General features: G+C 34.9%; 1 protein-coding gene and 1 long non-coding RNA gene across 2 annotated transcripts in view; both read right to left on the bottom strand.

Annotated features, from left to right (window-relative positions):
- The window catches only part of LOC149475314 (uncharacterized), a 159,184-nt gene that overhangs the window by 98,050 nt on the left and 43,781 nt on the right, over positions 1 to 17,353 (bottom strand). The gene's annotated exons all lie outside the window — the stretch shown is intronic.
- LOC149475319 (uncharacterized) lies at positions 12,553 to 13,867 on the bottom strand. The gene has a single exon (XM_089713272.1). It carries the CDS (start codon positions 13,830 to 13,832, stop codon positions 12,780 to 12,782), a length of 1,053 nt encoding a protein of 350 aa, XP_089569398.1. The 5' UTR covers positions 13,833 to 13,867; the 3' UTR covers positions 12,553 to 12,779.

Below are 17,353 nucleotides of genomic sequence, written 5' to 3'. Positions count from 1 at the left end.
TGTTAAAAATTAATAATTTAAATATAATTATGTTATTTATTTATTTAACTCTTTAACCCATATCTTCCCTTCCCTATAAGGTGCGCTTATAATTCGTGTGAATATACTACATTTTTAAAAGTGAGGGTAGATGTTTATTATTTTAAGTCAAACTAGACACCATTACAGTTAATCTAATATTGATTGTGTTCATTGGTTACATTTTTAAAAATCTTCGTGTTTTAAAAATTCGATAACGAGGCGGGACTCGAACCAGCATTCTTTAGTGGTCGAATTTTTTCTATTCTTTATAAATTTATTGTTTATGAATTTATATTTATAAACAATAATACAAAAAGGTTAGTTCGTTGATAATTATTATTCCTTCATCATTTACATGTTGTAAGTAAAAATATACTTTGACTGTTAATACTTTTGTTCAGTATTTACCTGTATGATTATTGCTTGGTAATTAATATATTTTCATGTCGTATACCTAATTAAAAACATAAGTTTGATGTGAAACTAGCTGGATTTATTTTTACACACTCACAGTCTTATATTTTGTGTTAATGTTAAAATAGTATTAATAGTGTAAATCATAATATTTTTTCACAATTAAAAATATTTCCTTTTTTTTGATGGTGTTGGCATCGAATTAAACCGCGCTGTCGTTTCGTTCACAAAAAGTGAAGTTATGAGGACTGAATATGTAGCCGCCTCAACTTACGGAAACGAGAGTAACATGCGTTGTCTGTTAATTATTGTATAGTCGAATTTAACGTTACATGGAAATTGGCATCTAATTATATGAATAATACTTATATTAAATCTGTAGAGGTCAATTCTGTACATGAAATATATTTCCTAAATAACTATCACGAGGTGATTAGGGATCGACACTGACGCCAAAAATTTTTGTCCGTCTGTCTGTCTGTATAACCGTTATAGAAACAAAAACTACTCGACGGATTTAAACGAAACTTGGTACAATTATTAGTATGAAAGAAATGTTCTCCATATTATATAAAAAATATCTCCCGACATCATAATTAATGTCTATCTTTTATGGTTGAGCTTAGGAGTTCAAAGCTTTCTGATTATATTTGTCTACTAGCTGTGCCCGCGACTTCGTCCGCGTGGAATAGTGACTATGGGACCTATGACCATGGGCTCAGGGTGGGGCAACAATAATTGTTTTTATTTTCATGCTTCCACTCCCACGCCCACTCCCAGGCCCACGCCAACGCCCACGCCCACTCCCCTTCACAATTGGTACCTACCAGATCAAAGCCAGGGTAAGCGCCCCACCCAGCCCCACCGTGGCTACGCCCATGCTGAATTACTACTTAACATACAATTATTGAGTAAATACGTACTACCATACTGTACTGTTGTACTACCATAAATAATTAAAAGAATTGTTATTAAAATTTCTTACTAAACTGAGCTAAAAAACTTACGTACCAACTTATTAAAGAAAATCAAGAAATGAAATGCCTAACCTATACCAAATAGTTACTACATAATATTGTAATTAAAAATTATGATTAGTATATAATATCGAAAATCAAAAAAGAAATGCCTAACTAATTCTACGTTAAATTTCTTTTAAATTATGTCATATTATTTTTTAGGAACCAGGGGGGGAGAGGAGCAAATTCTATTTCCTTCCTTTCTTAAATGGATGTTTTTAATAATGTATGGTGTAGCCACTGATCAGCTTAATCGATACTCAATTTTTATCAAATCCAGCAACAAATCCAAATTAGATGTTTCCTGTCTCACGCACGTAACTAAAGGCTGAAGAGAGAGAGAGGGAGCACGTAACTTAACCGTTTAGACGAAGAAAAGTGTATAGAAAAAGGAATAAATAATTTCATAAACTTCCCAACGATCTTTAAAAATAAATTATTATATCATTTTTTTCATTCCCACTTTTACCCCTATGTAGGTATAATAAGTGGATGAACCGATTTCGATACAATTTATCTAAGAACCAGCGTCGGAAAATATGCTGCCTAACAAAAAAAAAGCCGCATCTAATTCGGTTTACCTGTTAGCCAGCTACGGTGCCATAGACAGACACACACACACACACAGAAATACATAGCAGTCAAACACATAACACCCGTCTTTTTGCGTCGGGGGTTAAAAATATAATACGACATAATTTAAAGGACATTTTGTGTGGAAAATTTACCTATTAGAAGTAACCATAATGTTAATTTGACCCCGCCCCCCCTACTACCTCAGCTTACCCCCAAACCCTTGGGGAATTTTGATATGATCATCTGGACATGTAAAGGAATAACTGTAGCGTATAACAGATAAATTACGTTTTATCGTACACTGTACAGTGTACAATAGAATGCCTTAGCAAATGTTCGCCGTGATTACTTATAAATTGTCATAACTTTTTTATTTATGAACCGATTGACATGAAATAAACACTAACTGAAATTAAAAATGAAGATTACCACAATACATTAGTGAAAACCGCATCTAAATCGGATAAGCCGTTTCTGAGATTAGCGTGCACAAACATACAGACAAACAGACAAAAAAATTTTTAACTACAGTTTTGGGTTCAAGATCGATTTAATAATAACACCTGCTAATTTTTTTCTACATATTTTTATTGTACAGACATCGCTTTTCCACAATTTTATTATATGTATTGATGATGATGATGATTGATGATTATAACACTCTCAGTCCGTTTTAACTTAATTTTTATTTACTCGCATCAGTGCCACCTAAAAAATCTTTATATCGAAATTCGAGCAAAGCTAAGAAAATGAGAAATAAGAGTTCTCAAGGATCGTTAGAGGTAAGAGGCTTACTATTGACCGAAAACAACATATTGTGTTATGCCGAGAACCTGAAACCGCTTCACAACGAGAATTGCGGCTCACAGCTGACCGCGAACGGCATGTACTATCCTGTGAGACCGAAACCTTCACTGAGAGGGTATAACGTCTCACAGCTGATCGCAAATGGAATATTTTATCTCGATAATCTGAAACTTTTACTCAATATGAAGACCGATTGACAAATGATAGGGTGCACCATAATATTATTCGACTTGAAGATGAACATGAGCATAAGCAATGACTAGAGTAGGGACGCGAATATTACCATTATTTGAGACAAGATTTTTTGAGACAAGTACGATTAATAAGTTTTTTAATGAAAGATTAAGAATTGAAACTATTTGGTCTCTTGAAACGGACGAATAGCGAGAGGCCCGTCTTACTGTAGACAGATTTCGACAGTCTTAATGACTTAAGAGGTAAACATAGAAGATCAATCTACGAATTCGGTGGTGTGGTCCGACAAATATAAAAGTGGGTTTGCTTATAACCTCACAATTGATTACAGATCATCTTCTGTATAGGCGATATTAACGTAGTATGTTCTTTTTGTAATGCTTTAAAGAGGAGTAAGGAGTCGGCTTTCGTTTGAAGATACACCAGAACCTTTGAAATCACTACTTTTAGAGGAACATGTGCAATCTAAACAGTTCTTAGACAATATTCGCTCTTATAGTAGTGCGTTTTAAATGATCCTTTGGTGCTCAACAATTATCAGAGGATCCTTTCATGCTTACTTTTAAGATACAAGGTCAAGTTTATCATTTGATAGGATCCCTTTTGCCTGAAGGCCAACCTAAGTTTCTTCAAATATATTTTGTATTCGACTACAACGAATAGTCGAATACAAGAAATCAATATTTCTCGAATTTAAAATATTACAATTTTTCCTACAGTAGGGCGACGAATGTATTTTCGCATAGTAACGGAGGGGAACTCGCGGGGGGTCAAGTGACGCGGGCCACGTACCACAAACATGCTTAGTTTGTTGTACCGAGCGCGAAAGAAAGTCATCGTGTTTTTAGTAAAATTACTATGTAAACTAACGTAATTTAATACTTAGGTACATATTATATAATGATGCGCTCAAACTGTTAATCTACATTTAATTTAGATTATTATTTGAATTACTAAGTAATGTAGAATTTAAATCAAATTCATGTTTACCTCAGATTTTCGATGTCCTCCGATTTTAAGATTTTCTTATCAGAGTATTCAATTTTAATGTAGTTTATTTTTATAAGAGACAATTAGGAACATTCAAAAATAAAGTGTCACGTATTTTTTTTAAACGACGAATGACGAAAAACGACGTAATCGCGGACGAAGTCGCGGGCAACAGCTAGTTATATTAATAAAAAATCAACTCTACATTCAACTTAAACTATAATACCTGATCCCGATTGCAATTTACTACATAATACCTGATCCCGATTGCAATTTACTACAAACATAATACCTGATCCCGATTGCAATTTACTACGTAATACCTGATCCCGATTGCAATTTACTACAAACATAATACCTGATCCCGATTGCAATTTACTACTATTCTATATTCAAAATACAATTACTAGGCACGCTGTTTTAGGGGTACCGAAAGGTAAAACAAAAAAAATACTTATTTGTACGGAACCCTGTGTCGCGAGTCAGGTTCGCACGGTTTTACTAAATATATTTTAAAGGCGTGCATTTTAGCTTACATAAGAGTAGGCTTTCACCAATAATGTGCGAGGATGTGTAGCGAGGAATGTGTTTATAAATAACCAATAGTATCGCCACAGAATACATAGATAATAGTAGCTAAACGCTACAGAACGGGCACTCTCTTCCTCGCGCCAAAATTAAACACTTACCTCACCCCGCACGATCAGGCTATAAATGGTCCGCATTTTTCTGCAAGGACGATACGCAACGAAGATTGACAACATTAAGCAAATTGACTTAAAGTAATTTTATTATTTTGGATTTGTGATTATCGTTTTTCGTAGAAAATAGTTAGATATTGTGCTGTTTACGGATGTATTTCATCAGAAAAACGCGATTTTTTTTTACGCTAGTCACAAATGTGCCAACCATAAAGCGTTAACACACACATTTGCAGTCTCTACAGTGTGACTGTCAAAACGATAATTTTGTATGGAGTGTCCGGGGTGTGGTGTCGCTTCAACCGCTAAACGCTTCAAACTTCAAACTAAATGCGAATCCATACTAATATCACAGTATTACCATTATTTCCTACAGTAGTGCGACGAATGTACTTGTGCAGAGAAACGGAGGGGAACTGGCGGGGGTCGGGCGACGCGGGCCGCGTAAAGCAAACACGCTTAGTTTGCTTTACCTAGCGCGAAAGGATGACGCAGTCGTATTTTTTGTGTAATAATTTTATTATACATAGGTACTTACATATTCTATTATGGCGCGCACAAACTGTTCCGTTTACGGATGTAAATCTACATTGAAATCCCAGAAGGAAACAATATTTCAGAAAGATTGTATTACCTAATTGTATCTGTTGAATTAAAATCAAAGCTATGTATATGTTGTCCTCATTATTTTCTAATCAGATTGTACATCCCAATGCGAATGCATTACTTAGTTAAATGTTATAAATTATAATATACAATTAAGAACATCCAAAAATAAAGTGTCCACGTAAATAATATTTAGCTGTGCAATATCTATAATTATATATGTATTTATGAACAAATAATTACATCAGATTTAATAATCGCAATTATTTTGAATGTACATATGAATAAATGATTTCATCATAATATTAATAATCACAATTGTTTTATTTCCCATTTGTTGCAACCCTAGCGTATTTTCGTGTGGCAGCGTAAGTACCTACGCTGGCGGCGGCATCGCGCGACATCAAAGGCGATTCCTTACTGTAGGAAATAATATTGTAATACTGTGCTAATATTATAAATGCGAAAGTAACTCTGTCTGTCTGTCTGTTACTCAATCACGCCTAAACTACTGAACCAATTTGCATGATATTTGGTATGGAGATATTTTGATACCCGAGAAAGGACATAGGCTACCTTTTATTGCGAAATAATATGTACCACGGGCGAAGCCGGGGCGGACCTCTAGTTCAAAATAAAGCGATATGATTGGTTATTTACAAAAACATTGCTCGCTACACATCATCGCACATTACTGGTAGAAAAGCACCCTAAAATTATTATTTGTTTATGGATTAAAAATGTTTTTAATCATGTTTATATTAAACTTACCACATTCTGCAAAAAGTAATTATTTTTAAAGTGAAACTTTTATTACATCGTCTCAAACTTTTTGGTCTGTGTAGCGCATGTCGCGTGTATCGCGGCTGCCGAGTAGGTATACCTACTCGGCAGCCGACCGTCACGCGACATGCGCTACACAAAGCAGTGTTCGGAACCGTTCGAACAGTTTCACTTTTACCGTGGTTTCATAAAACCACACAACATTTTTTTATTAAAGAAATAAATCAACTTTAATTTTGAACAACATGAAATCTTTTTTTTTAAATCATATGTGTTCAAATAATAAAAGTTCATACCTCAGGCTGCAATAATTAAAAGGTTTTTTTCATACAATGAAAACAGCAATATTAATAAAATTCCATCATTTTCTTTTTATACGATCATTTAATCAATAATCTATAGGTACTTAATATTATAATGCTGAAGAGTTTATTTGTTTGTTTGAACGCGCTAATCACAGGAACTACTAGGTCCGATTTGATTTCTTTCAATGTTAGATAGCTCATTTATCGAGTAAGGCTTTAGGCTATATTATCATCACGCTAAGACCAACAGGAGCGGAGCAATGCGGGTAAAACCGCGAGGTACAGCTAGTAGTAAAGTGAATACTCACAGTTGTCTAAAATAATAACATCATACTTTTTAATTTCATTTGTACATTAATTAACTCTATATATATCTATAAAGCTAAAGAGTTTGTTTGTTTGTTTGATCGCACTAATCTCGGGAACTACTGGTCTATACTATATCATCTCGGTAAGACCAACAGGAGAGGAGCACTGCGTGTAAAACTGGGGAGCACAGCTAGTAATAAATAAACGGTCTACTTATAAATAAATTAAAAAGAATTACCTCATCTGGCTGCAAATATAAATCAGTGAAATTTTAGTCATTTTTTTCTCTTTATTTCATTTTATTGGCTATTGTATGTAATTTTATTTTATTTACCTGTAACTGAAAATTTAAATACAATGTTAATTAAATATGTTTGTTAAAGAAGGGAAACCATAATATTACTATCGTAGAAATCTGCATATAATAGAGATTAGTTATATTTTCATATTTGTTTTACATGGGTTAAGCAACTTAAGTCGCAGTCGGTACATTGATGGGTGGTTTCCTAAATGGTAAGTCTGTAGTTAGGTAACAGATTTTCAAGAGACATAAACTTATCTAGTGATCGAAAATTGTTAAGTATTAATTAATTATCGTAGATAACAAAATATCTAGACCTCTGATAAAAATAATTTTCAGATGGCGACAACAACGTACTAATTTTTTTAATATTAATCTTCTTCTTACTTATATTTTTACGTTAAAATATAACATAAAGAAAATAAATAGTGAATGTTAAAAACTACTTACTGTAAGCTAAAATAAAGAAACAATTATTAGAATTAGATCAGACTTCGTTCGTTAAATTTTTATCAGGCATTGTAAAATGTAAAGTTCGTACAAATCTGAACTAATATTATAAAGCTGAAGAGTTTGTTTGTTTGAACGCGCTAATCTCGGGAACTACTGGTCCGATTTGAAAAATTCTTTCGGTGTTAGATAGCTCATTTATCGAGGAAGGCTGTAGGCTCTATATCATCACGCTACGACCAACAGGAAAGGAGCTACGGGGGTGAAACCGCGCGGAGCAGCTAGTGTGATTATAATAATATCAATATCAATAGTTGTGTCCACCAATGGGCTGGTTCCTACCTCCTTAAAACAATATTTTAAGGAGGTTGGATTTACCGGTGAAGCCCATGACAGTGGGGATACAGCGGGCAGTCCTTCTGGATAACGCTCGGATAGTCCGTAGGTTCCTCACTCAGTCGCCCTTGACACCGGCCGTCTGGCCACTCAGCCGGAGTTTTTTTCAGCACCGCCGCGAGGCGAGATACTTGCCCCCTCAATATAACATGTATATAGGTATAGGATAAAAATAAAAATAAAATGACTGGGTCACATTTTGGATATTAATATTACCGCAAGAAATAGTTTTTTTTTTGTGTTTGTTTTGACTGTATCTCAGGATAGAATAATAACTAGTAGCTAGGTAGGAATCTGAATTTGAGTTGACGCTATCTTCACACTAAGTTCAACTTACCACTGCTGTTTCTGTAGCCTGCAACATAAATTAAAATATTACTTACATTGACAAAACTTTATAAGAATATACACGTGATACGTGATGATGAAAGAAAAAAGCTATAAAAAGTTTGGTTTTATGGCATCCAAATGCTTTAAGTATATAAATTTATAAAGAATAGAAAAAAATCCATTGCGAGGCGGGATTCGACCCGGGTCCTTCACGCCAATCCGGGGCGGACGCCTGACCAACTTGGCCACCCCGCACCCGTGATCCCGCCAGAGCAATCGAATTTATTCTATTCTTTCAGTTTTATGTGTCTAAGGGCCGATTTTTCAATGCTTGGATAAAACTTATCCGTCCAATAAAGTATTACCTACACGATAATATTAAAATGTCACGTAAACTGTCAAATACGGGAAATTAGAATACGTTTTTAAAATGGTAGTTTTATACATTATTCGACGAATAAGTTTTATCCAAGCATTGAAAAATCGAGCCCTAAGGGAGACACCGCGCGCCATCTATTGAATATTTTTTTTCTCTTCTTTATAAATTTATTAAGCTAAAAAATGTTATTCAGTTATTACATAAATATTCTTACATTTTCCGAAGCAGACGAATCAGTTACCTGCAAGTATTTAAATAATTTTATTTGCACAGAAAACAATAGAAATAAAATGTACAACGTAATTTGTTGTGCCACGTTTACTTTGGCAAATAAATGTTAATGAGTAAACATTAATTTTACCCAATCTAATTATTTATGAAAATCATGAATTCCATCAACGGAATCTCTACGGTTCTTCTTTGTAATAACTGCTTAAATCGGTGGTAAATGGTAAAACTTAAAAAACCATCTTATGACAATTTTCAAAGTGCTTCTAGAAGAAGTCTACTTGAATCTCGGAGCAATTATGAATAAATAAATGTTTGAGTTGAAATATTTATTTTTTAAACATACGTTACTAGTAGCATCTGCAGTTGGTGTTGTAGCCTGAAAATATAGGTTATAAATATATATACTAATAATATTATTAAGCTGAAGAGTTTGTTTGTTTGAACGCGCTTATCTCAGGAACTATTGGTCGGATTTGAAAAATTCTTTCGGTGTTGAGGAAGGCTAAAAGGCTATATAATATCATCTCGCTAAGACCAACAGGAGCGGAGCAATGCGGGTGAAACCGCGGAGCACAGCTAGTTGTTCATATGTAATAATAATTAATCTTAGACCAATAAAAAATTAACATTATTTATTCATCGTTAAAAAAGCGCGGGACAATTTTTTGCCTTTTTTTCATCTTTAACAGATAACACAAACCAAAAAAAAAAAAAAAGTGTGTGCGTGTAACCTTTACGCGCGATTGAAGTAAAACTTCTTTGGCGTTGACGACATATATCACTGAAATGATTAAATATTAACTTAAATAAATAAATATTATATTATAATTTAATTATATTTATTATTCATGTGCTTTACAAAGATTATTTAAATGTTATATTAATATTATTCATTCGAAACAGGTAATTGAATGTCATAATAATTTCTTACGTACGAAATTATAGGTTTGTGGTAACTATAATGTGAAACATAAATTTTACTCTCTAAATTTGCTACTTTTCTTGAAAATACAGCATCTATCGTTGTACCGAAACGCGTTGTTGAATGAAGTCGAGAAGTATTCATAGATAAATCAAATTTTTCTTCTAAAAAATAAATTAACGGCTGAGATTCCTGAGAGCGAAAATTAACATTAAAATCTCCAGTTAGAATCATCGGTAATTCATGATAATTACTATTTAAAAGTCGAGAACCTTCAATTGTGAAGTGAAGTAATTGCTGATGAATAAATTTTATGATATTTGTCAGGCTAGTATTTGTAGAAATATAAATAACAACGATAATCACAGGTTGGTCATTCGTATTAACACATCGAACCAAGGCGATGTCACCAATTTGTGAAACCTCATCGGAAATTTGTGATAATATCGTTTGTGAAATATTTTGAATTGGTGTTACATTGTTCAGTGTATCTGTAGATGAATGATATACAGCTACTCCACCAGCAGTTGAGTTGGGTCGTTTGTATTGGGTAACGCAATAAAAATTTTCAATAAGAATTTGTTCGTCATTTTTCATCCAAGTTTCGGAAAATAACAGCAATGTGGACCTTTTTAATACTTTATCATTCAGATCAGAAACATGAGCACGTAAACTTTGGCAGTTGAAGGAAAATAGTGTAATGTTACTCTCATTTACAAGGTTATATAATTCTTCCTGTTGTGTTATTAGGCGAGAATTTGAAAGTCTTTCAAATTCACACTGTAAATCAACTATTCCCCCTGGACGCTTTCTTCCATGATAAAATTTGTTGTCATCGGTGTTTGAGACAATGAACAATCCATTTATATCAGTTACTCGTGATAATGCTACATATAACAGCTGCTGACTGTGACTTTTATTGTATTCATAAACGATTTGATCAAAAGTACCACCTTGAGACTTATGTATTGTAAGCGCACAAGCAGATACTAATGGAAAGTGATTTCTCTTTGCAAATATTGTCTTATTTCTATTCATTGGTACAGATGACGATCTTCATAAAATTGGGACTGCTGTTCTACTAATGTTTAGAGTTTGAATATGATGGGCAGCTTTTTTCCTAATTTTCTCTCCTATCTTACCAGGAAACTCAAGCCATAAGCGTATGATGTTATCACTGTCATCACGTTCAATATACACTAACTTTCCAACACAACCGTTGGCTAAGCCATCAGATACATCAATATTGGTTGTAATAATGTAAAATTTGTTAAGAACTAATATGATTTCATAAGGCGATCCTCCTGTATCAATAACTGACATTTTATGAAATTGTTGGCGTACATATGCTTTTTGTTCAACTGAATGACAACCTATATACATATCTGTTGCTATGGATACTACTTTGTCTTCAGCAATATTTAAAATAGATTGATTATAATCCGCAACATGTTTATTTTTATTTTTAATTTACTTATTTTAAAAGTAATAAATAAACAAGTATATTTAGAGATTTTCAAAAAATTTTGCAATTTAAAATAATGTTTTTAAAACTGTTGAATTTTTCATTCACTTTGCTATTCACAATTGATCCGTTTGAAAATTTGAAAATAAATAATCCTAATTGATTATGATATTTGCCACTAGCTGGCGTATAAGTCAAGAAGCGTGTAGTATATGACATATACTTACAACCAATCAGAATTATTATTTTTAAATGGCGGAAACTACACAGACTATAGTAAGCGTTACTTCCGTCAGAAAAAAAATCTGAGTTACTCCCTAGTCGCGCCTAAAGAAGTTTTACTTCAATATCATCACGGAGTTTTCTACTTACAGTGTCTGAAGTCTGAAAAAAAGCATATTTATAATTGAGATCTACTTAAAAAATTGCGATAGTCAAGTTTTATATACAAAATCAAGCACATATATCCAACTATAGTTGATACAATCGATTAAAAATAATATTGTAACACTTGTAGAGATAAAAATATATAGTTCGCTCAAATAAAATTAGACCGCGCTGTGCTAGGAATAAACCTAGATAACACGCTAGCGACTAGCCTATTCAACGTCACGCTAGGAATGCTCCTAACATCCTAACTGCTATAATTGCGGAAGTATAGTCTATCTATCATTTCTTCACGCCTAAACCACTAAACCGATTTGGATGAAATTGTATATAGAGATAGCTTGAAAGCTGAGAAAGGACATTGGACTGGATTGGATATTATTTTTAACGAAACTATACGGTCTTATTTTATGACTATGCGGCCGAAACATGACTGTTGAAAATCGAAGAAACCAAGGTCACGAATTACTTCGATGTATTATTTTAAATAATAATTAATTAACCTAATTGCCCAATGCATTTTTATTTTTATTTCAATGAAAAGTAAGGATGGGTGAAAATAAAACTCGTGTTATCAATAAAGTATCATTTTATAAGCTAAACAAAAAATAATGCTAGAAAGCACACATAACATTTGAAGTCACGCTAGGACAATAAAACTGTCCTGCCCCCCTAGACAAGTGGCTTTCTATTAGCGAAAAGTTTAATAGAATAGATTATGAATGTATGAGATTGACGTAATCAATCGTCGTCGTCGTCGTAATCAAACGTCAATCTCATACATTCATAATCTATTCTATTGAACTTTACACTAATAGAAAACCACTTGTCTAGGGGGGCTGTAATTTGCGATAAGCTAGGTTAAAGCGTACTGCGTCGTAACGTCATTGCGTGAGCATTAGGATAAGAGTTTAAAGACTCTATTTAATTTTAGCTCTGATTCTACTGTAAAGACGCGTTAATCCTTTTTATACCGCGCAAAACGTACGTAAAACTAAAACACACAACATATTTACAAGAATTTTATTTAATTTGCTATATGAATACTACAATCATCATCAAAACTATATTAAACCGCACATTATATTTTCATCTTTTAAAATCTTATTATTAACAAAAAACATACCTACTCTATATTTTACTTTCTAATTCATAAAGTCACGCAACCCCCGTGAAATAAGAACAAAAGACATTAAAGAAAATGACAGATCTGTATCAAAAATATTAAATATGTCATAGTAGAGCTAATAATAGCAAGCAACAATCTCTTATCAACAAAAAACATCTCATACCCTGAAAAACGTAACGGCCACGCTTCCACTGCGTTCAATAATATCTTAGCTTCGATCCGAACCTCTTTCGGCAAAGCGTAGTTCATTATTATGTCATTTGTTAAGATTTTTAATTCCTCTCTTGATGTTAATACATTCTCACAAATAAAAGCAATAACACATATAGAAAAGAATTCCATACCGCACCACATTATTACGGCAACCATAATAAGGTTTGAAGCGATCCCCTTACGGTTAAATAAATAAAAGTAACCAAATATCGTAAATAATACGTATGTAAACGCAGAAGTAACAGAAAATAAAATGGTCGTAGTAAAAACTTTATTGATTAACACACTTACTTCCCCGATCAAAGAGTAAGCCATAGACAACGATCGTATTTTTATTTTTTTGGCGCGAACAACGACCTGACGTCTGTCACTTTTCCCTCCAAACGCATATAAACATTTTTTTAATATATCCAGACGTTGGGAATTAGTTACTATATATGTACAAAATATAAATATCTCTAGTTTTTCCTTGAACGCCATGATCGATGTAAACAGTGTCATAAAACTAAAATCATTCTGAAAATAATTAATGACCACTGTAAATAAAGTGTATGACGTAATGAGAACACTTAACATTACTGTGAGTTTTAATTTCCCCGCTTCATAAAATTCGTTATTAATCTGTAACAAGCAGTCTACTGTTGACATTTTTTTGATGATATCTGTATAGCTGTTTGAAAATAGGTACGGTACAATCATTTGTATTATAAACTGAAGCATCGTATACATAACCGGCGTGAACATTACATAAAATTCATAACCCTTACGCACTGAATAAGCTTTTATATCGATTGAGCACATTACTAAGCATAGTACACTGGCGCATATAAACAATAGAGAATACAACTTATTCGCTAATGTTGGGGTTTTTATATCACCATGCACGTAAGTAAATCGAAACATACAGAAACAATTTTCTACTCTTATCAATGGCTGTAAGTAATTTATTATACCCTTCAATTTTTCATTTGTTTCCTCCATGATTGTAAACAAAATGTATAAGATGCAAATATAACATAACGCCCCAATAAAAAAGTTTTAATAATTCTTCAAAGTAGAAAAACAAACATTTCTGTTTTGCAGCCTTGTTAATTAATCACATCTGCACAGGTTTTTAAGTCTTTATTTCCACAGAGATTATTCATGAATTATTATAAGATTGTCTATGCTTTTGATAACTCATAATCACTCTTTGGTTAAATCACAGATATTATATTTATCATATATATATAAAGCTACACTACCACTCACTGACTGACTGACATCGGGTTTCTCGGAAACTACGCGGAAAGTTGGGGGGATTTTGACGTGATCGTGTAGAGGTGCTCCCAGTGACCACCGGAAAAATATAGCGATCTCGATCATCTTCGAATACCGAGTGGACCCCTGGAGGTGCGCGAAAACGGTGCCACCTGGAGGGGGGGTGTCTGAACAAAAAATGCTCGGAACTGGTGGCGATTACCATGGGTGGTGGAAAAATGGCGATTTTCGCGAAAACAAGATGGCCGCCGTACTTTGCCAAAATCGCCGTTTATGAATCCTTACGTCTCAAATTTGGCACACGTGCTCTGTTCGAGCCGGCGAATCGATCGGTGCCCCGTTCGAGTGGCTCCGGGCCCCCGTTTCCAACTTCCATACAACGTAAAATCCAACGGCCCGCGAAAACGGTGAGAGTTGGGTGGGGGGTGTCGGAACTAAAAATGATCACCACCCTGGGACGCTACCAGGGAACCATAGTGGGACGCTCGATTTTGGAATTTTTCCATTTTTGGCGCAAACATAAAAACGTAAATTTAGACGAGGTGGCGCAACGGAGAAACACACCAATGATGCATTCATACTCGCCCAGCTCCCAGAATATCCAGAAAAATCCGAAATTTTGAACTTTCTCACAGCCCGCGGAGACGGTCAACGGCCCGCGCAAACGGTAGCAGCTACATCTGGGGTGCTCAAACTAAATGTGTAGTAGACCTCGAGCAATTACCACAGATAGTGAAAAAAATTCAAAATGGCGGAAAAAATGGCCACCGCCATACAAATGCTAAAATGGCCATCGCTGGTCCGATCGCGCTGAAACTTGGCACAGGGGCTTTAATCGAGCCGAAAATTAAGTTGGCATACTCATAATCGAGTTTCCACCGCTGGTTTCCAAGTTTCATACAACGCAAAATTCGACGGCTCTCCGAAACGGCGCAAGATAGCTTGGGGGTGTAGAACTAAAAAATGATCAAGAAGATGGGGTGCTACCAGGGCAATCGAGAAATTTCAAATTGGACGCAATTTTTTTTTCAAAAATGGCCAATTTTTCAAAGCAAGATGGTGGCGCCGGTTACTTTACGATCGGTCTGAAAATTGATTTATGTGCTCTAATCAGCCAGATTTACAAAACTGCATACTCAGAATTTCTCTCCGACCTTCGGTTTCCATTTTCCATACATCACGAAATTCAACGGCTCTCTGAACTGGTGGCAGGTAGGTCGGGGTCGCCGAAGTAAAAAATGCTTCAAAACCTGGTCCGCTTCCAGGCATATAAAAATTTTTGGTAAAAAGCGAAATTTTTTTTTTCGAAAATTTTGTATGGAAATTTCCATAGTAGGAAGGGTAATTGAATAGCAACGGCAAAAGACGGCGCCGCAGGCTGCTTGCTGCCCCGCGCAACCTCGAAGGTCGACAGCCTCCCGGAGTAGAAAATATTATTAACTTAAATATTCAAAGAAGTAGCGAGGAGCGAAGCGACGAGCGAGTTAGGTTAACTTTTAAACTACTGCACTAGCCAAGCGAGCGAAGCGAGCCAGTCACGTCAGCGGCCGGCGTAAATATTCAAAGAAGTAGCGAGGAGCGAAGCGACGAGCGAGTTAGGTTAACTTTTGAACTACCGCACTAGCCAAGCGAGCGAAGCGAGCCAGTCACGTCAGCGGCCGGCGTAAATATTGAAAGAAGTAGCGAGGAGCGAAGCGACGAGCGAGTTAGGTTAACTTTTGAACTACCGCACTAGCCAAGCGAGCGAAGCGAGCAATTCACGTCAGCGGCCGGCGTAAATATTCAAATAGGTAGCGAGGAGCGAGTTAGGTTAACTTTTGAACTACCGCACTAGCCTAGCGAGCGAAGCGAGCCAGTCACGTCAGCGGCCGGCGTAAATATTCAAAGAAGTAGCGAGGAGCGAAGCGACGAGCGAGTTAGGTTAACTTTTGAACTACCGCACTAGCCAAGCGAGCGAAGCGAGCCAGTCACGTCAGCGGCCGGCGTAAATATTCAAAGAAGTAGCGAGGAGCGAAGCGACGAGCGAGTTAGGTTAACTTTTGAACTACCGCACTAGCCAAGCGAGCGAAGCGAGCAATTCACGTCAGCGGCCGGCGTAAATATTCAAATAGGTAGCGAGGAGCGAAGCGACGAGCGTGTTAAGTAAACTCTTGAACAGAAGCGACTTTAGGGCGATTCCCAGTCAAACAAAAAAACTACGTAGGTTAAAAACTATTAAAACTACATTAAAAAAACCGCCTTCAAAAACGGAAAAGTAGGTTCTTATTTTTAGTGCCGAAAACATACTGAATTTGATTTTAAACGAAGCTACTAAAAAGACTGAAGTTTTAAATACGTAATAATATACACATCTTCACACATTTATTGAGTGAATGAGCCAATCGTTCACGCTTTATAAGCGTAGGACTTACACCAAGAGTAGTGTAGTTTTTATATCGAAAATAGCCAATTTTTTGTATTGCGAATAATGTAATTGAATTGCAAATAGGTAGGTAGTTCTTGTATCAAAAAATAGCGTAGTTTAATAAGTGCTTAGTGCTTGGCACCGACTTCAAACCTATATAGTGAATAACACAACTAAATAATATGTAGTAATTAATTATTTTTTACTTTTCCGGTTTTGAAGTCGGTTTTTTAATGTAGTTATCTTTATAGTGTAACGATATCTTATTCGATAGACCCTTTGACTGTAGTCCTATGGCCTTGCATTTAGATATTTTTAGTGCCGAAAGCATAATGAATTTAATTTTAAACGACGCTACTAAAAAGACTTGAAGTTTTCAATATGTTTTATACACCTTTACACATTTATTGTCTTGAACAGTTTATTATGAAAAGTCACTGCTGTGACACCTCAAATAAATGAAATTCGGGATCACGTTTCAAAAATTTAACCAATATATTATATATTATAATTAATTAATTAATATGTAGTAATTAATAAATAAATAGAATAAGTAATTTATAAGCAGTTTCGACTGACTGTAAAATCGCTGTTAGCAGATGTAACAAATGGACAGGAAATTCGAATGCATTTTCAAATGACTGAAGATTTCTGCCCTGGGATGAGCCGCGAGCTGCTTGCAGCTCGCGCACCACGCACCCTCGAAGGTGGACAGCCCCCCGGAATAGAAAACATTTGAATGGGAAATTTATAAGCACTT

Source organism: Colias philodice, chromosome 30, assembly GCF_061535455.1.
Source record: "Colias philodice isolate Cphi_HAF_F1 chromosome 30, ilColPhil1 Martin Lab GWU primary, whole genome shotgun sequence".
NCBI classification, from domain to species: domain Eukaryota; kingdom Metazoa; phylum Arthropoda; class Insecta; order Lepidoptera; family Pieridae; genus Colias; species Colias philodice.
This window is presented reverse-complemented; position numbering and strand designations above follow the sequence as displayed.

What these genes read in the sequence shown, in the direction of transcription:
- LOC149475319 (XM_089713272.1), bottom strand. Translation starts at nt 13,832, where the DNA reads ATGTTTCGATTTACTTACGTGCATGGTGATATAAAAACCCCAACATTA.